A 26062-nucleotide genomic window follows, 5' to 3' on the forward strand; every position below is an offset into this window, starting at 1 on the left:
TTTGAATAATGCCTGGGTAAGCAATTTGTTTCATTAAAGCGTCATATTTTGGGGAAAAAACGACGGAAGCAAAGTTGTACACCTTGTAACTGTAATGTTCAGTTTAACCCCCTCACACACACACACAGCTATCTATGCTATAGGACACGAATAATTATACCAATGTTCTAGCTGCACTGGAATATCACTTTTCGTGAGATCAGGGTAGTCAAGCAATGTCATGAGAGGAAAGATGAGTGACCGTTCGTACTCACCAAACGATGTTGCTATTCTGAATCCACTCAGTGTCGTGAGAACAATTGGGAAGCTATTTGAAAAGAGCAACTAGTGAACTCCGTTCTAGTACAGCCACGATTAACAGGAAGGGGAGCCGATATGCTGATTACACATTATCTCAAAACGCATCAGTGCCGCAAGTCGGCTGGTAGATCCTAGCCCCAGCCATAAGGGCTGTTACTCCCAACCCAAGGGCTAGCTCTAAGGGCTGTTACTCCAGGAGTTTTGTTAAGTTTTAAACGAATTACTATTGAAAGTGATTGCATCACGGATGAGCACTCTACCCAGGGGCGTCATTTCAGACTTCGCTTGGGGGGGGGGGGGGGGAGAAGAGCACCACCGACATAAGACTTTTGCGTTTTGTACTAGTATATTAGTAGACAATCGATTAGAGTATATATATATATACACCTCAAACTCTTCGGGCGGAAGGAATTGCCCCCTCCTGCCCCCCTAAATGAAGCCCCTGACTCTACCATTGAGCCACATGCTTCCTTAATTCACGCTCCTACTTCATCCTTTATAAAGTTCGTTTCATAATCATTCTTATAAAGTTAATATACGTACATAACACGGTGTATTAAAAAATCTCTTACCACCTCTTATAAAATGAAAGCGAGATTCAAAATGGCTGCCGTTCACCTGAAACGTACCATACGGGGTTCCAATTGGCCTAACGCACTCGCTTTTATTTTATAAGGGGTGATAAGATTTTTTACTTAGTTACTTAATCTCTCTCTCTCCTCTTTTTCTAAAGAAATAACGTTATTCAGAGAAATATGCTCAACAATATTTACATACAAGAGTAAGTGATACGTGTTGCAATATTCTCGTATACAACATATCTGTATTTATTACAGTGCAATGAAAGCAAGTTAACATTCAAAGTGTAGCACCACGTGTTGTACTCTGCTTGCTGCCATCTTCCAGCCAGTTCCTTGATTCCATGTAGATACCAGGTCTTGTCCTTAGAAGCAAAGAAGTCAGTCACTGCTATTTCCACCTCCTGCTGGTTGGTGAACCATCATCATTTCAGGAAGTGTGTCATGGACTGGACCGAAACAGGTAGTAATTGAAGGGGCGAAGTCAGGACTATATGCCAGATGTGGCATCGGTTTGTTGCCAACAAGTTCCTGCATTTATTATTATTATTTTTATTCAAACCAAGTCTGGTTTTGCGTTAACCTGTTGCAGAGGGCGCGCTTTCAGTTCACCAACCGAGGATTTCTCTCTCTCTCTCTCTCTCTCTCTCTCTCTCTCTCTCTCTCTATATATATATATATATATATATATATATATATATATATATATATATATATATATTGTGGCAGGACTCGTTTTTCGAGTTAATAATTATGTATATTTTCAATTTTATTTTTAATTAATGTTTGTGTTACAAGGATTTGTATATTAAGGTTAAGGTGATTGAATGTTATGAATGAGATATAATGCAAGCTGCAGAATGTTATTATTTAAGAGTCAGCATAATGTTGTAAATAGAATGTTAATAAAATGTTTTCGTTGAGAGTCTGGCAATGCAGGAAGGTAATGCAGACAATGCGTCAATTCGTGCATTGGCCAGATTCTGTGCATTGTAAAAAGAGAAACTGTAAGCTTTCACACATTTCACAAAATCACGGATATGCGGAAATTGCTTAGAATCGAGAAATCAGAGTGTGTCGAGAATTGCAGTTTTTGAGTCTTGACACATGGAAGGAATTTGTTTTCCATGTGAAAAGGGGTCGCACGTGCCGACAAGCAGACGACAGAAGTTGGACCAGGTTAAACAAAACTGGAGGACGAGAGAGGTTCAGGATCAGTTCGAAGGATCAGTTAGAAGGATCAGTTTGAGAGATCAGTCTTCGAGAAGCTTTGAAATAGTTTTTAAACGACGAGAATTAGTCCGTAGTGATCTCCATGATCAAGTCTTAGAGAATTTAGTTAACGATCGCCGGACAGTCAGATGACAGTCAAAGGAAAGTCATCATAAACTACATTATTCGATTCACGTAGAACGTCTAGTCCACAGAAGCATTTGGGAGAATTCCATGCCTTAATGCTCGTCCGCACCGTCCAGTAATTAGGAGCATCATCGTAGAGGAACTACGTCCGACACCAGGTCATCTTTGGTGCAACACCAGAACCATCAGGTATGTGTTACACCTACTCAGGGCTCAAAGGCTCAATACTCGATCATAGCAATACTCGTCTGGCAAATTTTCCAATTATCTGTTATTAACGCATCACGAATACTTGCAGTTAAAACTTACTTATGAGAAATATAATTTTTATCAATTTAATGAAGTTAATGTTTTCTTATTTGTTTTTATCCCCATTTGGTAAACCTCTCGCATATGAATATTAGATCGGTCCCACTCATTCTAGATGGTGAGTGGAAGGCACTCAGTTGCACTCTAAATTGCATCCCCAAACTAGGCACAGAGTGGCTGGGTTGTCAATATATATATATATATATATATATATATATATATATATATATATATATATATATATATATATATATATATATATATACACAGATGGTGATCAGAAAAATGGAAACACCTGAACGAAACTGCAACTTACCAGATTAATATGGTGTCGGGCCACCTTTCGCCTTCAGAGCAGCCTTGATCCGACGTGCGATGGAGGTATAGAGGTCGTGAATGGTAGCAAGTGGAATTTTACACCATTCCTCATGCAGGGCAGCGGCCAGTTCTGTGAGAGAGGATGGAGGTGGAAATCGTCGCCGGAGTCGTGTTTCCAAGACGGACCACAGATGTTCAATTATGTTGAGATCTGGGGATTGGGCGGGCCAGGGGAGGTGTTGAACTTCATCCTGATGTTCCTCAGACCACGCTGCAACAACGCCAGCTGTGTGAATAGGTGCATTATCATCCTGCAATATGGCGTCATTGTTCGGGAACAACATCCGGACCATAGGATGCAAGTGGTCTCCTAAAATTGCGACATAATCGTTGGCAGTGATTCGTCTGCTAAGTGTGACCACAGGACCCAATGAAAACCATGATATGGCGGCCCACAGCATCACCGAGCCGCCGCTTGTTTCACAGTTGGGCGGAGACACTGCAGATCATAAGCTTCTTTGGGTGTTCTCCACAAATAAACACGGCCCGTGGTTGGGAATAGGGTGAAGGATGACTCATCCGATTATATCACACGTTTCCAGTCCTCAACGGTCCAAGTTGCATGGTCGCGGCACCACTTGCGGCGTGCGAAAGCGTTATGGTCCCTGATGAGCGGTTTGGCCCGTGCAACACGATCCCGTAAGTTCATGTCATGTAATTCGCGGCGGACTGTGATTGTCGAAACAGGGTGGGGGAGGTGCTGATTGAGTTCCTCCGTCACTTGCTCCGCAGTGGCACGACGGTTTTGCGTGACAATGCGCTTTAATACCCGGCGTGATCTGTCACTCATGATTTTCTTCCGCCCACTGTTCCGCTTCCCCGATGTGGTTCTCCCGTGTGTTGTGTAGGCCGTCATCACCTTCGACACTGTCCCACGCGACACACCTAACACAGTAGCCACTGCCGTCACACTCACTCCACATAACCGCGCACCAACAATTTGCCCACTTTGAAAATCTGAGAGGTCTCCCATTTTGCACTACCTCCGTCTGCTGCAGCCACTGGACACTGCTGTTCCACTGCGCCTGACGTAGTATGAGACCGACCTAACACACCACCACCAGCTGTCTGGCGCTGCGGGCGCCACGACAACACTGCCAACCCATACATCTGACGTGTTGCCAACTACAGGTATTTCTATTTTTCTGATCACCATCTGTGTATATCCGCTCCAAATGTTCGGAAAATGGTACGACCATTAGGAACCAACTCGAAATGAATTAACCCCTCGTAATTCCACACACACACACTCACACAGAGCATGGCTTAAGTGTTCGAAACGGCTCTGTTTGACGACCGATTCCGGAACTTGACCAATACTTAACTATTGCTTTTATGTATTCGGATTTCAGAAAAGTACCTACTTTTCGTCGCATGTAACAATCCGTTTCGGTAAACGCACATCGCACAGATTTTGCAACAGTTGTTGGCACCTCTGGGTCTGAGTAAGGTCAACTCATATGCACAGTGTGGCAGCTCCTGGTTGTTTTCCCAAGTTCGTGAAAGTGATGCACTACAGTGGACTGGGACATGCCGAGTTAGTTTGACAACTGTCGTGTGCTGGTGGATGGATTTTCCATAATGGCGTGTCGTATGACTCAGAATCTGTACCCTGGGGCGGCTGGATCTTGATTTGATCTTCGACGTTTTTAGAACTGTAGGAAATTTCTGGAATCAACGAGTTGCTGTGCTGTAGTTTACTGCACCTTCCCCTTTCGCATGACAAATGTTTTGGGTTGCTGTCACAGCATTATATCCAAGTTCGAACTCACTACTCACGTATCAGACGTTGTTCAGCATTCATCGTCGCTACTAAAAACTGACTCAAGATACTGACCGAGTGGCAACCTTCATGTTAAATAGCCCACTTGTCACATTATCTTTCGGATTTTATACTTACGGTAGATCATGGCTTGTACATGCGCCCATTGTTTGGGTTGTGGAAATATTGCAAAACTTATGACTTTTCCTTGTAATAATAAATTAGCTCTTAGCTTTTAGTTCAATAAAAGCTATATGCATATCAAAGGTAGATGCTATTTATGAAAATTACAACACTACGAAAGATAGATGAGTGGAATGAAAGTTGTGCCACATATTCGATAGATGGATATATAGAAATTATTACAGTTTCAGAACTGTGTAATACCTCTACTCTTGATAAATCAGTATCCCTGTGCTACAATTAGAGCTTCTCTACGTTGGGATCGAAATAAACAGGCATTGGATGTGTCCCTGAGGAATCTCCTGCCACGCTGCTCGTATGTAAGTGCACAAGAAGCCGACACTCTAATTAGTTGGATTGGGGTTTAACGTCCCTTTCAGCATCGCAGCTAAATAAGACATGGATCCACAGCGTAACCGAACCATGTGAGCTCTCACAAGGAATCATACTCCGGTATCCTGCACTAAAGATGTGTACGCTAAGCATAGAGCCATGAGGGGGCTTGTCGACACTCTGTTGAAGGATTGTGATGTAGGTGTCAACTAATTGTATCAGGTAACCGTGCTGGCCAAATTCCTCGAAGAAGTTTTGCATTCTCTGGGATGCATGTGGCTTGGCACTGTCCTATCTAGATTCTAGACGCGGTGTAAACTCAACTGGGGCCTGCGGCACGTAAAGTTCGAGAGCAGCTTGCGAAATCAATTTAGCGTACAATGCTATTTTCCGGATTAAAAAAAAAAAAAAAAAAAAAAAAAAAAAAAAAAAAAAAAAAATTCGTTACCACCCATCACCGCAGGGAGATTAGAAGTCAGATTTTTACAAACATATTTTTATGTGCATTTTCTATCTTTTGTACTTTTAATTGTTTCCGTTTGTTTAACTTTTACTATCTTTTTTTTCGTAAGTGGAAGCTTTGCTTTGTATATAATTACATACACACTAATTGTTTGCTGAGCAAAACCATATATTTTCATTAAAAATTAAATATGTGTTACAGTTTCACCAACTAACTCTTTGGTTTCATCAGACACTATGAGATAGATTTTCAAATAAGTATACTTGAAGGGGATTTGCTGCTGCCAGGAACCAATCAAAGAAAGATGTTTCAGCTGTTGTATATATATATATATATATATATATATATATATATATATATATATATACAGTATAAGATTGTACCGTTATCCTGTATCTCATAGTGTCTGATGAAGCCAAAGAGTTAGTTGGTGAAACTGTCACACGTATTTAATTTTTAATGAAAATATATGGTTTTGCTCAGCAAACAATTAGTGAGTATGTAATTTTACTTTTTATATTTACGAGGTTTATGCGCAGTATGATCTGCGTAAATGACTATTCAATACACATTGTGACATGAAATATTTCCAACTACCGTATTACTATCTCGTTACCTTGTTTTATGTTAACATTCAGAATAAAGCCTTTCAATCTTTGGTAGCTGCGAAAGTATCGATTATATCTTTATAATCCTAGTGCTGTCTCATGCTCGATGGAAAGAACAACCAGATTTGTAAGTCTCTTCTGGCTCACAGTGGAACGCAAGTACTATTTTATCAGCTTCATTCTATTAAAGGATCGCTAAAGGTGCGACAAATATGGGCAATGTTTTAACAAAAGAGACACTGACCAAAGCTTAAAACCCACTTTATTTTAAATTATAATTTGTAACTGTTTCGGATATCTAGCATATCCTTCTTCAGACGCTATCGAAAATAAATGAAAATACAGACATATATACAGATGGTGATCAGAAAAATGGAAACACCTGTAGTTGGCAACATGTCAGATGTATGGGTTGACAGTGGTGTCGTGGCGCCCGCAGCGCCGGACCGCTGGTGGTGGTGTATTAGGTCGGTCTCCATACTACGTCAGGCGCAGTGGAACAGCAGTGTCCAGTGGCTGCAGCAGACGGAGGTAGTGTAAAATGGGAGACCTCTCTGATTTTCAAAGAGGGCAAATTGTTGGTGCGCGGTTATGTGGAGTGAGTGTGACGGTAGTGGTGTGTTAGGTGTGTCGCGTGGAACAGTGTCGAAGGTGATGACGGCCTACACAACACACGGGAAAACCACATCGGGGAAGCGGAACAGTGGGCGGAAGAAAATCATGAGTGACAGGTCACGCCGGGTATTAAAGCGCATTGTCACGCAGAACCGTCGTGCCACTGCGGAGCAAGTGACGGAGGAACTCAATCAGCACCTCCCCCACCCTGTTTCGACAATCACAGTCCGCCGCGAATTACATGACATGAACTTACGGGGTCGTGTTGCACGGGCCAAACCGCTCATCAGGGACCATAACGCTTTCGCACGCCGCAAATGGTGCTGCGACCATGCAACTTGGACCGTTGAGGACCGGTGAGGATGAGTCATCCTTCACCTATTCCCAACCACGGGCCGTGTTTATGTGTGGAAAACGCCCAAAGAAGCTTATGATCTGCAGTGTCTCCGCCCAACTGTGAAACATGGTGGCGGCTCGGTGATGCTGTGGGCCGCCTTATCATGGTTTGCATTGGGTCCTGTGGTTACATTTAGCGGACGAATCACTGCCAACGATTATGTCGCAATTTTAGGAGACCACTTGCATCCTATGGTCCGGATGTTGTTTCCGGACAATGACGCCATCTTCCAGGATGATAATGCACCCATTCACACAGCTGGCGTTGTTGCAGCGTGGTTTGAGGAACATCGGGATGAAGTTCAATACCTCCCCTGGCCCACCCAATCCCCAGATCTCAACATAATTGAACATCTGTGGTCCGTCTTGGAAACACGACTCCGGTGACGATTTCCACCTCCATCCTCTCTCACAGAACTGGCCGATGCCCTGCACGAGGAATGGTGTAAAATTCCACTTGCTACCATTCACGACCTCTATGCCTTCATCCCACGTCGAATCAAGGCTGTTCTGAAGGCGAAAGGTGGCCCGACACCATATTAACCTGGTAAGTTGCAATTTCGTTCAGGTGTTTCCATTTTTCTGATCACCATCTGTATATAGTCATTGTTGTACATTTTTATTTTTATTTATTATTTTTTTAAATTTATTTATTTATTTATTTTTATTTACTGAGGCCTTCAGCCAATCCCATACGTCTTCGTGAGTACATAATACAATCCCATAAATGTACAACAATGACTATATATATATGTCTGTTAAAAGAATTTAAACTTTTTCATAACAATGATTATATATATGACGGTTAAAGAGTTTAAACTTTGTCATTACAATATTTATATATATATCTGTATTTTCATTTATTTTCGATAGTGTCTGAAGAAGGATATGCTACATATCCGAAACAGTTACAAATTATAATTTAAAATAAAGTGGGCTTTAAGCTTTGGTCAGTGTCTCTTTTGTTAAAACAATCAATCCAAAGCCATGAATAGTCTTACTATGGGCAATGTACTCAAAATTTGAAGTGTAGTTGCCAAACTTTTATAGGTTTCAAGTTTCATGGAAGATAAGTATTTCAGAATACCTTGTTGGAAAAAGTCCATAGTTCCTTAGCTCTCTGTGAGTATTAGTGGATGATTAATGTCTATAATTTTGGTATAATTCCATATCTTTGAGACCATTGGGATACAATAATGCCAAATCAGAATATATGCTTTTAGTTTTTATTCACTTTCATCTTATTCCTGTTGGAAAGTCAGCAGCAGAACAGAGAAATTCAAATCTATAATTTAGGTCTCTCATCTAGAAAAACCGGTCACACTTTTGTTGTCACATTTAATCTTGAACATCATTGATAGAGCGCTTCATTTCGGTTTGTGCAGGCAGAGATTCATCACTTACTTCTTCTAAAAACATGTATCTTCTACAGGCTGCTCCCATAGTTACATTTGATTCTCTGCACTTTTCTTCCGCTGCATGATCGGTAAGAGACTTAATTTGATTAGGCAATGAGTTAAAAAGCTGTACATCTTTGTATGCAATTGTGCTACTGGTTGATTCTTCAAGTATCACTTGTACTCACTGTGCTCTCCAACTGAATAAGAACACGATGGGATTGTATTGGAAGTCATATCTTTAAATTACAGACAGTTTTGGATTCGATCAATTGAATTGAATTGAATTTTATTGCGTTCAATGACCATTTACATTGGCTGATTGTCATATGGTATAGAACATGCCAATGATGTGATTATACAAATATATATTACATTAAACTAAAAACAACTACTTTTACAATATATTGAAAATGGATGAAATATATACTTTTGGATTGTGTATGCGTAACTTCCTTTACGCTGATAAGGACCACCATTCACAGCTTCTGGAATTGGAACTAGGGCTTCTGAAAATTTGGCTTTTTTATATATATTTGGAATACATTAAGGATATTTTGTACACAAAAATGGAACATAAGTCTACTTCCTTAAAAGTATTCTTTCTATAAAATAAATAAATAAGGTATCCTATTTCAAACGTTTGCAACTACTAATCAAAATTGTGTATTATAATTATTTTTCTTCATTTAATACAGTACTACAAGAATACTGTAACTAGTTACTGATGAGATTGTAAATTTCACATACGAATTGCTTTGCATAATACTAATAAGTAGGGCCCGGATCTTGTTGACAAGTCAACTTTTTTCTGTTACGCATAAGACAAGGCAACTTCAAATAAAAACGTTAACCGTCAACTCAAGGTTCTAAAAGTGTATTATTGTTTTAGGGTCAATTTTTGGTCACTTTTTGCCTTTTTGAAGTTTCAGGTCATTTTTTAATATCTTAAGGTAATTTTCAGGTAACTTATGATCTTTTTAATCTTTCTTCTTATACATAAGAAACTCTTAAAATGAACACTGTTTACGGATTTGAAAATACAAAGTTATATCTTTTCCTGCTTCCTGACTATTGGGGTGGAAAACTGCATTTCTAAAAAGCTAATGAACACTAAGCTGTAGCTGGTTGATTAGGGGTAAGGATTGGTACGTGTCCAAATAGATGGCTTTCGATTATTGACCACAAAGGATGTGATCACGAGAATAACTAAAAGTGGATTAGAAGACTGAGATTTTATTTATTTTTTATTTTATTTTATTTTATTTTTTTTATCTATTATTCTCATGTATTCAGTCTACACTTGCGAACTTCTATTTTTTAAGTGTGCTCTTAGTTTCAATCCGGGAGTGAATTGACGCTTTCAATACGTAAAATGCCGTACAATGGACTGATCAATAGACTGCAGCTAACTGAAACAAAACTTTTGAGAAGTAAGAAATGATAATTAAAATCCAATAGATATTCAAAAAATGACAATGTTTAACGAAATAAACGTTTTTAAAAAAACGTAAATTTTAAGGTCAATTTTTGTGAATTTTAGGGTCATTTTACAGAAATTTTAGTGTCATTTTATAGGTCACTTTTTAGAAAATTTTAGGTCAACAAGATCTGGGCCCTGCTAATAAGTGTCATTATTCCTTTTTAATCACGAGAAAGTAATAGTTGTATTCCTATTTGAGATGGTGCACAGGGAACATAAACTATATAAAGTAACTTACGACTTAAATTAGTACAGTAGAAATTATATTCTTTTGTCTATAATTTGAAAAAACCGCTCGGCGAGCTCCTCAGAATATCCAGATGAGGTTTACGAAAACAATTCCTTCTTACATCTTCATGGAGGAAGGCTTCCTTCTCACTAACTTCAGTAAAATTTAATCATTAAAACAAGTTTTTCATTTTTCTATCATGAGAAGTATCCTAATATGTACTCTATTTTCCTTTCTGCATAAAGTTTAAACCACCTATTCCCCTTTGAATTCCTCTTATCCCCCATTCAGGATCCCCATCAAAAAATTTTAAATAGTCTAAAGTCTCTTTGATACTATTACTTAGAAGTATGCAAATCCTACAATGTGAGTTTAAATACCGAATAAACATAGAAACAAATATTCATTTTTATATATATAACTAGTTTTTGTGTATTTCTTTTAGACTTTCAAACTATGCTATGCATAAGTAACGGAAGTTCTATAAATCAGGAATATTTGTCCGTCCGTCTGCAATCTGTCGACAGGTACCAGAGCAAAAACGGTAAGAGATATCGAGAAGCGGTATTTTGCAATCGGCATCATCAGCATCAACATCTCATCAGCATCTCAAGAGTAGGTTCCATTTCCTCCGTTAACCTCTTATTAACACCGGAAGTGTCTGAAATTTGACATTTCCGGTTTCAACTTTCCCGCTGTATAACAAGAAAGATAATAGATAAAGACAAACTGTGTTTATACAATCGATTCAGTGCCTCAAGGAAACATACCGTCATTATCCGCAACACCCTCTAAAACGGGAAATGATTAAAATTTACTACTTCCAGTTTCAATACTGATTTTCATAGAATGAAAACGGTAAGGGCTATCGAAAAACGGCTTCCGACACCGATTCGATATGCGTCCCAAGAATATGTTTTTTCTAGGTTTATATATCTGTAGAAACCCGAAGTGAAACCGGATTTTGTTGAAGCCGGACTTTTCGGTTAAAACACTGATTGTATAATAGATGAAAGGGAAGTAATTACTGACAAGCAGTTTTTTTTATATGGATTCAGTACCAAGAATATGTTTCACCTCTGATTTTATTCCTCTATTGCAAGCGGAAGTGATAGGACATCAAGTACCATTTTCGGTTATAATGTTAATCAACATAGAGCGAAAACAGTTAGAGATAGTGAGTAATGGCTTTTTTTATATAGATTCAGCGACCAATGAACAGGTTCCATCTTTTGATCTAATTTCTCTATTGTAACCATTAGTTATGAACGTACTACTTCCAGTTCATGTATTGAATTCGTATAATTTGGAAGTTTATTGTAATTTCCCACCCTAAATTTCTAGTCTAAACGATACATCAAGAAAACCAGGTACACTGACTGAACGATTGGAAAACATTAAAATATGATGCAGAACAATTCCCGTGAACACTATAAGCAATCTTGTTCGTACAGTAGTTTGCTGAAATCAGAACTTTCTGAATGCTAATGATGACTGTTTAAGCGTCTAATGTGATTACAGAAACCAAATATACTTTACGGCTTCTCTCCTACATAAATCTAGCAACAAATATATCTTTCATGTTTAAATGTGTATACATTTTTTGGGCCCCTCTGTACTTTGCAAAGAACATTTTTATATAGAAATACTAAACATGACTAATTTAAGTCTAGAGAACTTACCATTTCGGTGATTTGCACCAATAACAGATTTACTGCTGCATGGCTGCAATAGAACAATGTACGTATTATGAGCAGAATAAGCACTATTTTGTATATAAACAGTATGTCGGAAAAGTAACGGAACTTTTTCTTTACAGATACCCACCTACTCCATCTATTGAAGCAACACATCATCGGAAAGCTGGATGTCTGCTCAACAAAATCACATGAGACCACAATCATGAGAACCGATAAACGGAGTGTCAAGTTATAGCAAGAAAAGTGAATGTGTCTGGTGTCACCTCCTCACAAAAACAAAGCAAAGAGCCAATATTAAATTTTGTTTCAAGCTACGTAAAACATTTACACAAACACTGGAAATAATGAATCAAGTGTATGATAAGAGTGCTTATCTCGTACACATGTGTTTGAGTAGTATACGCGATTCTGAGACAGTCGTGAGTCCTTGGAAGACGACACAAAGCCAGGCAGACTGAAAAACAAAAATCGCAATGAGTTGGTGGAACAAGCGTGATGATAGCCCACGATGCGAACTCGGCTGTGAGATGGATGGCGAAGGAATTAAATACGACGAAAGACATGATTCACGAAATTTTGACAAAGGATTTAAAGAAACGGGAAGTCTGTGCTCGATTTGTTCCGCACACTTTAACTGACGACCAAAATCTTAACATTGCAAGGATCTGATTAAAACAGCCACGCGCAACAGAACATTCCTAGAATGGATTATAACTGGTGATGAAACTTGGTGCTTCAAGTACGAACCGCAAACAAAACGCCGAAATGCTAGGTGGAAGTCTTCAGGTTTTTCGAAAGCGAAAACATTGTTTCCAAAAATCTCGTGAGAAGACAATGTAGATTTGATTTTACGATTCTAAAGATATTCGTCCGTTTTAAACTCGTTTCACAAGGTCAAATTGTTAATGGCGAATATTATCAGGGTGTTATGGAGCGTTTGTGGAAACGACTCATTCGCGTAAGGCCCGAGTATCAAGTGCCAAGCAGTTGGTATTTATTGAACGACAATGCGCCATGTCACAGAACCGTCGCAATTCATGGCTTTTTGGCTTTTTTTTTTTTAAAAGTGTGCTTCCACATCCTTTGTATTCGCCTGATTTATCGCTGTGTGATTATTTTCTATTCCCAAAATTAAAATTGGGCATGAAAGGAGCATTTTTATAACAATGTTACACACGTCCAGTCTGCCGTGACGAGGGTCATTGAGGCAATTCCGAAACAGGACATTAAAAACTCTATGCTAACATTGGTTGAACGTGTCCAACGGTGTATTGATGCGGAACATATGTATTTTGAATAAAAAGAACTACAGTTGGTAAAATACCTAATTCGTTTTGTTTAATTTAAAAAGTTCCGTTATTTTTCCGACATATTGTGTATGTATCTCTTATTGTAATAATAATAATAATAATAATAATAATAATAATAATAATAATAATAATAATATCAGCACATATACAAGGGTCGTTCTAGGTTGACTGGGACTTTTATTTCTTCAGAGAAAACAGACAGCATAAGAATCACCAAACTATGTCAGCTTTTCAAAGCAAAGTATTCTCCGTGCGCGTCGAGGCACGGCTGCCATCGTTGTGGCAGCTCCCTGATTCCTTTGGCGTAGAAAGAACTTGGTGGTTGTCGTAGTCACTGGAGGACATCGTTCTGCAGTGCTTCATCTGTCGTGAATTTCTTCCCTCCCAGATGTTCTATAAAGGGTGCAAACAAATGATTATCATTGGGGGCTAAATCTGGACTGGAGGGGAGATGGGGAAGAACTTCCCAGCGCATTTCGGCCAGAGTTGTTGTTGTGACATTGGCCGTGTGAGGGCGGGCATTGTCATGGAGAAGAATGACATTTCCAGACAACATCCCAGGTCTTTTCTTGTGAATAGACTTCCATACAGCACCATTCAACAATGTGGAGTAATACTGGGCATTAATTGTACTCAACACGTGCGACATTTCCTGGTGTGACTGCAGTCGGGCGAATGTGTCCATGCGCTTCATTTGTCACCACCTCCCGTTCTTCGCGAAATTGTTCACTATCCTCTTGTCCGTGACATCGTTTGTTCACCATACTGTGCTCGGAATCTTCTGAAAATCTCAGCTGGTTTAACTTTCTTCTTCACAAGAAATTTGATTACACTCCGCTGTTCCACAGACACATTGCTTGACGCCATGTTCGCTGCAACTGTTGCGTATGCGCCAAATACGTTATGCCGGGCACTAGTTACTCGAGAACGAATACATTACGTCACCCGCAAGTTTCATCATGATCCGAATATTCATCGATTATTTACGTACGAAAATCCCGGTCAACCTTGAACTACTCTTGTATATATATATATATATATATATATATATATATATATATATATATATATATATATATATATGTGTGTGTGTGTGTGTGTGTGTGTGTGTGTGTGTGTGTATGTAGCATTATTTTATTATGCAGAATTCGTACGCCAATGGTGGAATGATAAGTTACGAAGATAATCGTTTTGAGAGAAGGAAACCTGTGGAACGAATACCAAAATAACATCTGATCTCGACTCCAGAGATTTTCGAATATAGATATTTCCGAAATCTCAGGTAAAGGGAGAGAATTTAAAGAAATAACGTTGATAGTTTCAGGAAATACGCTGAAATGAAGCAGAGTGATTTGTCTTAAAATAAGGTGTTTTTCATCTACTCTCCCATTTCATCTACATCTTATAGCCACTACATATTTATATAGTGGGGGCATTCGGACGAAAAAGTGTAAAATCCTTTTCCAGGCCAGCCATTCTGAAATGAGGTTTTCCTCATTCACACCAGGCAAATGCCGGAGCAGTACCTAATATATAAGTCCCAGGCCGCTTCCTTCCTTCGCTTTTCCCGGATAGTGTGCTCGCCAAGGGACATTATCCTTCAAACGTAAGGGGCTAACATGGCCATGGATGCCGAAAATCCAGAAATCTAAATCCCTTAAGTGCTACATATTTATAGTATATTTCTAAGTGAGAAGTAGAAATCCAGCCGTATTACTGTTTAACAGAGGGATTTTTTGGTTATATATATATATATATATATATATATATATATATATATATATATATATATATATATATATATATATAGATAGATAGATAGATAGATAGATAGATAGATAGATACAGATATATAGGGCGTTAACGAACTATACCGACAAACTGTAAGATGTGATTCCTCACATCAAAATAAGAGAAAAAGTTCATACGGACCATGGTGAAAATTGCATAGTTTTAGAGCTAGGGCTGTCCAAAATCGCGAAAAAGCCAAATTTCAATAGGCCCTATTTCGAATTCCAGAAACTGTGGATGGTGGTTCTTATCAGCGTAAAGAAAGCCACGCATATACAATTTCAAAGTGAATATTTCATCAATTGTCAATAGATGTAGAGGGTATTCCTTACAGGGTGTAATTCTCAGATATGTTTGAATAGAGTTTTCAAATATACCCTGATTTTGAAGAATGGTCCAAAGTAAGCAGGGGGTAAACCTTGACAACAATGGATATCGAATGATTCGGAAGAAACGCAGAAGTGTTAGAAACCGGCAGCTCCATATTTCACTGTGTTCGGAATAACGTGTGATGATATGTATTTTGTCACGGTATATTCCACGTTTTTTTCACTTATACGCGTGAAAGAAAACATCGCACCATGCGTTTTCCCGAGTACGAGAGACCGTGCTGCTGAAGATCCTTAACACTTCCGACATCGTGCCAAAGGATTCCATGTTCACTTCTATCAAGGCTTATCGTTTACCTAGTTTGGACCAATGATAAATTTAGAGCATATCTCATAATTCGATTGACGGCATGTCTAGGAATTTTACCCTGCAGGGAATAATCTGTACACCCACTGAACATTAATGAAATATGCATTTTGGATTGCGTATACGTCACCTCCTTTATGCTGATAAGGACCACCATCCACAGCCTTTCGAATTCGAAATAGGGCCTCTAGAAATTTGGCTTTTTTGCGATTTTAAACAGCCCTAGCTCTGAAACTATGCACTTTTCGCCATATGTCCATATGAACTTTTTCTCTTATTTTTATGTGAAGAATCATCTCTTAAAGTTTGTCGGTATAGTTCATTAACATCCTGTGTATATATATATATAAACGACCCACGATTATGCATCGAAGCTAAGGGAAACGATGGTGATCATGATAATGAAAGACATTATTGAATGAAGAAAGTGGGATGAAACAACTACCCCGAGAAAACCCACGCACACGAAGTTTGTCCACCGCAAAGCCCAGTTGACGCTAGCTGGTAGATGAGCGCTCTACTACTGAGCTACTTCTTTAACAGAGAAGACAAACTAATAACAAACAATATAAAATTAATATCTTTTTAACTTTTTATGAGTGTTTTCGAGAATATGGATCTATAACATAATGTGGGGTCGAACCAATACCTTTCCACTAGGAATCGAATCCAGATCTCACTCATACAGAGAAACGTTAACCATTTAGTCACGAGAGAATGTTAAATAAAACTTCAAAACATATTTCCCGTTGATTTTATCTCAAATAAGCTACAGAATTTGAATTTATTTATTTTTTGAAGTGTCAGTCTGTGCGCCACGTTAATTCCTAATAGTGAACAGCCACGCTAATATGTGTCACTATCTGTGCTGTCTGCCTGCTTGCTGCAGACAGATGGCACTACCGTGCAGGAAATTTGCAGATTTAAAACTGTTATGACGATTTAACTGCAACTTATAAACTGTATTGTTTAAATTTAATTAGTAACTTCCAAACTATGCTATGTAAAAATGTCGGAAGTCTTATAGAACGACTTTCTCCGTTCGCTTGTCCACAGGTATCAGAGCAAAAACGGTAAGAGATATCAAGAAGCGGTTTTCTGCAATCGATTGAGCGTCCCAATAATATGTTTCATCTCCTCCGTTAACCTTTTATTCACACCAAAAGTGGTTTAAATTAACCATTTCTGGTTTCAATGTTTATCGTCAGGAAACGAAAAAACGGTAACATACCGAAAAATGGTTTCTTGCAGATGATTCAGTATCTGATGACAACATAACATGACTAACCACAATACTTTATTAAAGCAGAAAGTGGTTCGAATTTACTATTACTTCCGGTTTCAATATTGATTTCCGAAAAGCAAAATCTGTAAGAGATATAGATAAATGCTCTTTTGTAATCGTTTCAGCTCTCTACCTATAGGATCCATCTCCTCCGTTAACTCTCTATCCAAACCGGAAGTGGCTTAAATTAACCATTTCCGATCAACACTTATCACCATAGAAGAAAACTGGTAATAAAAATGACAAGTTGTTTTCTGCAATCGATTCAGGGTCTCAAGAGAATATGTCGTCATAATCCACAATGCTTTAACAAACCGGAAGTGGTTGAAATTTACTACAATTTCCGATTTTAATACTGATTTCCATAGAGTGAAAACGGTAAAAGGTATCGAGAAGCGGTTTTATTTGCAATCTATTTAGCTTTCTACAAATAGGTTCTATTCCCTCCCCTTTACCCTCTATTCAAACCGGAAGTGGTTCAAATTAACGAATTCCAGTTTCAACCTTTATCGCAATAAAATAAAACACAGTAAGAGATAGCGCGTAAGGTTTTTGATATGGAACAGGTTTATCTTTGATCTTTTTAATCTATTGTAATCAGTAGTTATAGATGTACTACTTCAAGTTCGAGTATTGAATTCCTATAATTTGGAAGTCTATCATAGTTTCACTTTTATAGTAATATACTGTGACGAATTAACTGCAACTTAAACAGAACGGATAGTGATGATACTGAACATAAACGTACTTTGCTGTTCATTATTGGACAGGGGTCGTAATCATATTCAGAGATTTGAGCATTAACATTTGTGTATCTGCATCTACGCAAACTATATATAGTGTTCCAAAACAAAGCCGAAAACGTTTGGGAGCTGATTCCTGACAGCAAGTAAGACAAAAAGTGCAGATAAACCTGGGTGTAGAAATATGTTATTTCAGAGTTACAGGCTGCCCCGAAAATATGAAAAAATAAACTTTAAAAGTCCATGGGTCCAACACTATGGGACCTACCGTAGTTCGGACAAGACTTCACTTAGGAACTGGTATGTGCCCTATCCAAATATCCTTGTTTCAGAATCCTGCGTTACTTCCGCTACAATTTTTATAGAGGTATTGATGAGTACTTCAAATTATACGCCGGTAGCCAAACTCCCTCCATAAAAATTGCTGTGTGAATACCGCAGGATTTTGAAACATGTATATTTCGATAGGGTACATACCAGTACTTAAGTGAAGTTTTGTTCCAACTACGGTAAGTCTCACAGTATTGGAGTTATGGACCTTTAAATTTCATTTTTTCATGTTTTCGGCAGCCTATAACTCCAAAAGAAAGCATTTGTGCACCCAGGTTGGTCTATACGTTTTGTCATGTTTTAGTGTCAGAAATCATCTCCTAAACGTTGTCGGTGTCGTTTTGAAACACCCTGTACATAGAAAATGCTTTCGAGTCTTTTTCACGAACTGCTAAACTATGAATATACTCATAACATAACTTACTTGAAGAACAAGTTGATTATTTCCTTAACAAGAAACGCAATTACCGTTGGATGTGCGGTGGCTAAATCGTGGAGCACTCACTTGTCATGCATGGGACTCCTGGTTCGATTCCAATTATCGCAAAGTGCACTATGTGGTGGACAAATACTCTGTATATGGATTTTCTTGGAGTTCTCTCGTTTCCTTCTACTTTCTTTATTTTACCATTTCGTTCATGATCATTACTACCCTCTCCCTTTGCCTCGGAGCATAATCAGAGGCGCTAAACTAAAACAAACAAATAAAAACGTTGATTCAATTTTAATTATACTGTTGTAACCAAGGACTTAGTGGTATTTGGAAAATCTCATTTTGGATGCTACCTGCAATTTGCTGTTTCAAAATTCAATTGACAATTATGATGTTTACTGTGAAGAACTCAAATAATGCTTTAAAAAGAATGCTTTCCGCTGCCGCTTAAAATTTGTAACAATTAATAAATAAATTATTTAATAATTTACAATTACACAATGTTTTACTTATTTATTTTTTTAACTGACATTCTTATTTGCATTTTAACCTCTATAATTTCCAACAATGTGTAAAAGATAGACCTGTACGGCCTTAATAGATAACAGAATACCGTACTTACACATATATCTTTATGTTCAGTATGCATTTTATATGCTTTCCCAAAGTATGCTTCATATAAATTACATACACAACAGCTACCATGCGGAAGTCCATCGCCATCTGCAAGTATAATTAAATAATAAAGGAGTTAATTGAATAACTGAATAATCTGAATAATTTAGAATATATTATTTTGACAAATCTTATAACTTGCGACTTCCAATTATTTCCTCTCAAAAACGGTCTATATTTGAACAGATGTATTTACTTTATAACAATTAATTTCTCAGAATTTTATAACGTAATAAAGACCGTGTAATAACAATATGACCTGCCATTCATTAATAATACATATCTACTTGTGTAACATTCAACGACTACAACTCTACACTACAACACATAAAATCCATTTAATTTTGATTGTTGTTTGGATTGTTCTAATTTGTAAATATTATATTTGGTTTACACTTTTTACAAAAGTTTTATTGTGTATTTTTAATGTGTAGCTTGTGTCGGCCATTGGCCTTATTCACTGGTGACGTCCCCATTAACCTTCAACAAATCTGTCAATGTTTTAAACGATACAGAATCTTTATATGTGGCTTTTGGTTAATTAAATGTTACGCCTCCGTCCCGTTCTTCGCTCTAGACATGGTTTGCAACAGTTTAGCAAGCTGCGAAGACAAAATGGTGTTCCTTATAGAGAGTTCTTGTGATCCTTCACAATTATTTTTAACAGTTACTTTATACACAAACACTGCATCGTATTTTAGTTTAAAACGAAAGAAAGTCGTTAGAACTGTCCCAAAAGTTTCAGCAGTTTTCTAGAAAAAATAAATAGATTTCTTATGCAAAAACAATGTTTTGGTGGAAAATAAAAAGTATGTTATCAAATAACTAGTGAAATATAGTAATGTGCACACAATTTCATACAAACGAAAAATAAATTGTGCTACTTTACACTTTTCTGATGAAAACTAACAGTACTTTACTTTTTCTCTCTAACCCAAGCTCAGCTGGTCGCAGGAAAACACGCACTAATATACGATGAGGAGTCAAAAGTTTGAGGCGGAGAGAGAAAGCAGTAGCAGTCCCGAACTGCACGCACTCTGGACTACGTACTGAAAGTGAAGAAACTTGTGACTAGGTTCGTCGTGTGTCAGTACGAATGATAGCAGAGGAAGTGGAAATTGGTCGTGACACGGCCCACCTCACAGTGATCCAGGATTTGGGCAAACGGAAGCTTTGCTCCCACCTCGTGCCCCACACTTTGATGCCGGTGCAAATGCAACTTCCGCTTGGAGATCTCATCGACATGGCGGGATCGAGACCCAAATTTCCAGAAAACCATCGTCACGGGCGACAAGATCTTGTGTCTGAGATACGACCCCGAAGGCAAGCGTCGAAGTATGGTGTGGAGGGTCCAGAGTGACGAAAAGCAAGGAGATACGAAGCGAGAGATTCCACATCAAGACAATGCTCGTGGTGTTCTCCGACTGAGGGTTTCATCCATAAAGATCCTTCCTTAAGAGGCCTCATCCGGGCGAAATTAAAATACCGCTAATTTTACAGTAATTATGTGATATGTTCAAATAGATAAAATATAATTGAAATGTGGAACAAGAGCACCCTAGACAATATTATTCTGCGTGAGGTACCGTTATCACAAGTCACCTAGTGGCTTTCCGTTTTCAGCCGTTTAGAAACGCGAAAATAAATGCCGATTCTCAAAATGGCTCGAAATCGGAAGCAGATAAGTGAGTCGTAATAACGGTATCTCATGTAAAATAATATTGTCTAGGTTGCTCTTGTTCCACATTTCGATTATCTTTTATCTATTTGAAGATATCACATAATTACTGTAAAATTAGCGGTATTTTAATTTCGCCGGGATGAGGCCTCTTAAGGTACCATGTTAAATGATGACGTGGAAATACTAAAATGTCTGCTGCAATGGATCAAACGGGTACGCCACAGTACGCCAAGAAAGACGACTCTGTACCCTGCTCCACAACAATACCCGGTTACACACTGCCTTTCTGGTGCAGCAGTTCCTGACCAACAGGAGAGATGTGTCACTCAATCACCCACCCTACTCCCCAGACTTGTCTCCTTTGGACTTTTCCTTGTTCCCTAAATTGAAATCAGCCCTGAAGGGCCACAGGTTTTCGGACATCCAACGTAATGTTAGGACACAGCTGAAGGTCATCCTTAAAGACGAGTACGCCAGGAGTTCCCAGGACTTGTACAGCCGTTCTCAGAAGTGCATTACCATCAATGGGGATTACTTCGAAGGACAGTAACTGCCATTTCAGGTAAGACAGCAATCCATTCGAAATATAAACACATTCACCGAGTTTTCTGGACAGAGGTTTTATTTACGCAGAATGATTTACATTTTAGAATTTATGGAAAGGTAACTAGAGTAGAAATGGTGGTTGCCGCCACTTTTAAATATGGCAGTCAAACCTGCCTCCGGTTTGTTGGAGATCTACTAATTAAAGAATCTACAAAGTTTCAACTCTATATGATTGTCATTTGTGATTTATTAATTTGACCGAACGAAACCAAACTTGTTTTAATACATAAATGCAAAAACAAAACCAAGTTTTCATTCAATAATTTCACATAACTCTCTTGTATGTAAAAACAGCGAAATGGTACTGGTGTTTTTTTTTTTTTTTTTTTTTTGTAGCTAATTAAATGGCCTGTGTTTCTTATCTGACATATTATTAGGAATGTTGTGTATTTCATACATTATTTTCCCTTTTACATTTTAATATTCCATAAACAAAACAAATATTTCAATTTGTAGTTACTGTAATTCCCGACATCAGTAAGGGGTACGTAAAATATATTTTATCCTGTATATTCTCCACAATTTTATACATTTCAGCACAAAAATGAAGATACTATTTCTATCCAATGAGAACTTAGATACGTTCAAAGATAAAGCTACAACTTTGGGCTACGGCCATATTGATAATGTTATACCTCCGAAACCCGCCTCCGGATTTCTGGGGACTTTTCACGGAGAGATGAGGATCGACCAATGAACAATCACACCAAGTTTCAGCTTTATATAACTTAGTTCAAGATTTGTTCACAATTTGGGTTAATTTAACTGGACTATAATGGTGCTCAGCAAAGTATCGTTGTGCTAGACAATATCGTGACTGCGTTATCAAGCGATTTTCTCATTCCCACCCACTGTATTAATTTCACAATCCTATCATTCTCTACAATTACAGAAGGCTGAACATGTCCAACATTTAACCTGATACTCATGCGTACAATATCAGTCACACAGTTATTTGAAGGTTAACCAACACTAAAGGCTTGCAATACTTTTTCGTTGGTGTAAGTGTGTGGCATGGATATAATGCCTTCCAAAGTTAACTAGGTGAATGTTTTAGGATGGGAATATCATGACATTTTTCATACCAAATATTCTGTCTAAAATTCGAAAAAAATGCAAAGAAAAGGAATGTACCATAGGACAGACTACTATCAACAACATAATGAAACATTATAAAAACTATGAGGTTCCATTTACTAATTCATCCACCAAGAGCTGTGGAATGCGACAGTACAATGTAAATCATGTGTGTCTCAAAAGTTACGCCGAATGTGCTCCAGAAAGATATCCTTATACAACCTGTAATGGCCATACAGAAGATATTAATGTGACAGGGACATAACATAAGTGAGGCTCATCGTTGGAGGAGAAAGACAACTGCAGACGCCTCTACGAGCACCATCTACATTGTGATAATGGAAGTTCGTCACTAGTTGGATGAAGCTTGGATCTATCTGTCCGATTATGATCAAATTTGCGCCATAACTTACACTTCAGTCGATCAAATCCCGTCCAGAATTAATCCGTCATTGTGAGGGAACTTTCTCGAAAGCGTCTATGGTCATCGAGGGATACTGCTATAACGGAAGATTCATTATTCGCCAGGTGCCTATAAATTATAATCATCTCCGCATACTATCAGTAGCACCTACTGATAACTATTTATACAAAAGACTTGCTTCGTCCATATGGAAATGCCATAAATCAAATCTGTTTGAACCAAGACACAACCTCATCATATACATCTCATTCTACACACAGATTCTACTTGAGGACATACAAGTGAAATCACCAGATGCTAGTTTTACAGGTTTCTGTGGGTTTGGTATCTGGAGGAGATAACTTTTCTTGCATCGTCTCACATTTTTCGGGGCCTGTGGAAAGCCTGTAAAGGAACATAGTGGAAGACTCCCTTTCGTAGCGCTTCATAGAAACCTTTTACAATGGAAGATACCTATGTCAAGACACACGGCGGTCACATTAAGACCAACACATGGTGACGCCATGGCTTTTCCTAAGGTACTTTCGAGTTCGAGTTTGAACACATATACATGTACGCGACTCTATCTTCTGTATTCGTTTCAGCCTTCAAAACACAATGGGGCGTTAAACTAAAGATTTAATTTAATTTATTTCGCAGGTATTGTTTTGATCTTTGCATAGAAGAGGTGCTCTTGGCTGTTTGAAGCAAGATTCGAATCTACTCGATTTCCTCAAGGTTGGACAGACTGATGTTACAGTTAAGCCATGTACCCAAACTGAGTACGTAGAAAAAAAGACATGCACCGCCACTTTTGCAAAAGATTCAACAGTTGGAGATTAAATCTCACCTACCTGAAGAGGCTACACGTTTTGCTAACGGATAAGGATCTCCTTGAGCGGCAACCAGTTCATTGTAGGAATGTGGTCGATATACCTTCCCAGAGGACGATACCCAAAGAGCCCTTCCTTTCGGAGCATTGAACAAGTCTAAACTACTTGTACTTCGTGATTTAAGACACTGATCCTTCTTGGTGGCAAATGAATATTTAGAAAGTAATTTCGAATCAACATGGCGCACTACAAACGGAGGTCTCTTCTTGCCTTGTTTCTTTGGAACACTCTTCTTACACTGACATATTCCTCTCCAAAATGCAGCATTCTCTTTTCTAGCTTCCTGGATCTTCAGCCTCACGTCTGCCATATTTCGTTGGGCTTTGTACGGAGACTGTAAAGATACAAATAATTTAGAGCCATTTAATCGACTACTAAACTTAGGTAGCCGACAAAAATTACTTAGGTACACAAAACTTGCCTACCATGTGAGGCAACCTTGTCAAATAAAATACTGACATTCTACTCTGGCACACTACTTACACTCACTGAATTCATAATTTTACTTATAATTTAATATATATGAATTCTTTATAGAAGTGAAATAGAGTTGGATTGAAGTCTAGCGTCCCTTTCAACACGGAGGTTATTGAGAGCGGACCTACAGTTTCAAGTGGAATCCGAATGTGTTCACATTTCAAGGCCCACTCAAAGGCAAGCACGCAAAATAAAGTTGGAGTTGGAAGGGAGAGAAAAAAACATTGAACTATAAGCATATATATCCACACATGACTCCAACTTTATACACAGAAGCATGTTTTGATTCGTGTAGTAGCAACAATCTCTTTCGATCACATTACGGACTCAAGTGAGTGGCACGCTTTGTTGTCACTGGAGATTAATTTTTACCATGAAAAGGAGGAGGATAAGTTGTTAATATCGAAGTAATTTTTCCCGCATTATAGAATTACTACCCCATTCATTAAATAAAACGCAGCATACTCTGTGCTCTCTATAGAATCTCGTCAAATATTAATTATTATTGTTATTGTACAACTGAACATAAACATTAAATAAGTTCACTGACTAACTATTCGTTACATCAATATTTCTTTTCGAGCTATTTATGTTCACAACATTTCAAGATTTCATTCGAACACGTTGCTGGTAATCCTTAGGAATAAGAAATGTAACATTCATCGCTCAATAGTGATCTGCGTCAGTCCTAAACAGTTCAATAAAACCGTACCGACCTGTAAGTGTTCCCATGATATCAAGATGTGAGAACTGGGCCAGCTGCAGCTGTTAGAACAAAGATTAACTGACATCAGTTTTGTTAGTTACATGGCATTCTATGACTTCTGATACGTTTATACGTTTACTTTCTCTAACACGTCTAGCAACTTCTATTCTTGATAGTCCTTTCCACTGTAAGGTGATTATGCTGACACAAACAATCTTCGAGATTCGCCTTTCATTTATAGTATAACACATAGTGTAATAAACTTTATTTGTCGATAATTTCTTAAGGAACAAGATTATAAAGTGAGCTGCGAGTCAAAACAGGTTGCTAACTTCTTTCTTTATTTATTGATATCAAATGTTTGTTCTATCATCGACGAGCTGGGGTGTGAATTTCTGGTTCAGTCATTTCTCAGAATCCACAAATTCAGTTAGCACATGAACACTATTTCAGCCAACCACAGTAATTTCCGCGTATTGATTGCTTCTTTTTCCGCAGAGTTATGTTGTTATTTAAAATACGAGCGAAAGACTAGGGATCATGTGACACAATTGACTGCTACTTTTGTGTTATTTATGCCTTTTTTCGTATTATGCATTCCACAAGTGCATTTGTACAGTTAGTCTACATATGTGTGTGGAGATCGTAATTGTCTTAGTACTGAATCTTGTTCAAATCTTTAATTTATATTTGTGTTTCTCAGTTATTGTGAGTTGAGGAGAAACAAAAATAGCGCATCTGCATTATTTTTGTTTTCCGATAGTGCACGGTAGGCAAGGAACTTTTGCCATGATGACTTAGTGGATGCCCTAAATATTGAGTTTCACCATTGCAAAAGCTTGAATGAGAATTGGGTTGAAACT

At 38.1% G+C, this 26062-nt stretch overlaps 1 protein-coding gene across 9 annotated transcripts in view; it reads right to left on the reverse strand.

Moving 5' to 3' along the window:
- LOC145673340 (uncharacterized) overlaps window positions 1-26062 on the reverse strand; it is a 193417-nt gene that overhangs the window by 128126 nt on the left and 39229 nt on the right. For 8 of the 9 annotated variants that reach the window (XM_081742956.1, XM_081742954.1, XM_081742955.1 and 5 more), the window contains exons 5-7: window positions 23978-24350; window positions 19304-19404; window positions 12076-12118 (exon numbers count right to left, since the gene is read on the reverse strand). In XM_081742956.1, coding sequence (XP_081599082.1) covers window positions 12076-12118; window positions 19304-19404; window positions 23978-24350 — 517 coding nt within the window. The remainder of the gene's footprint in view (window positions 1-12075; window positions 12119-19303; window positions 19405-23977; window positions 24351-26062) is intronic. The other variant, XM_081742957.1, reaches the window with a different exon arrangement.

The sequence above is a fragment of the Thermobia domestica genome, chromosome 16 (genome assembly GCF_964235325.1).
Source record: "Thermobia domestica chromosome 16, izTheDome1.hap1.1, whole genome shotgun sequence".
Lineage (NCBI taxonomy): Eukaryota > Metazoa > Arthropoda > Insecta > Zygentoma > Lepismatidae > Thermobia > Thermobia domestica.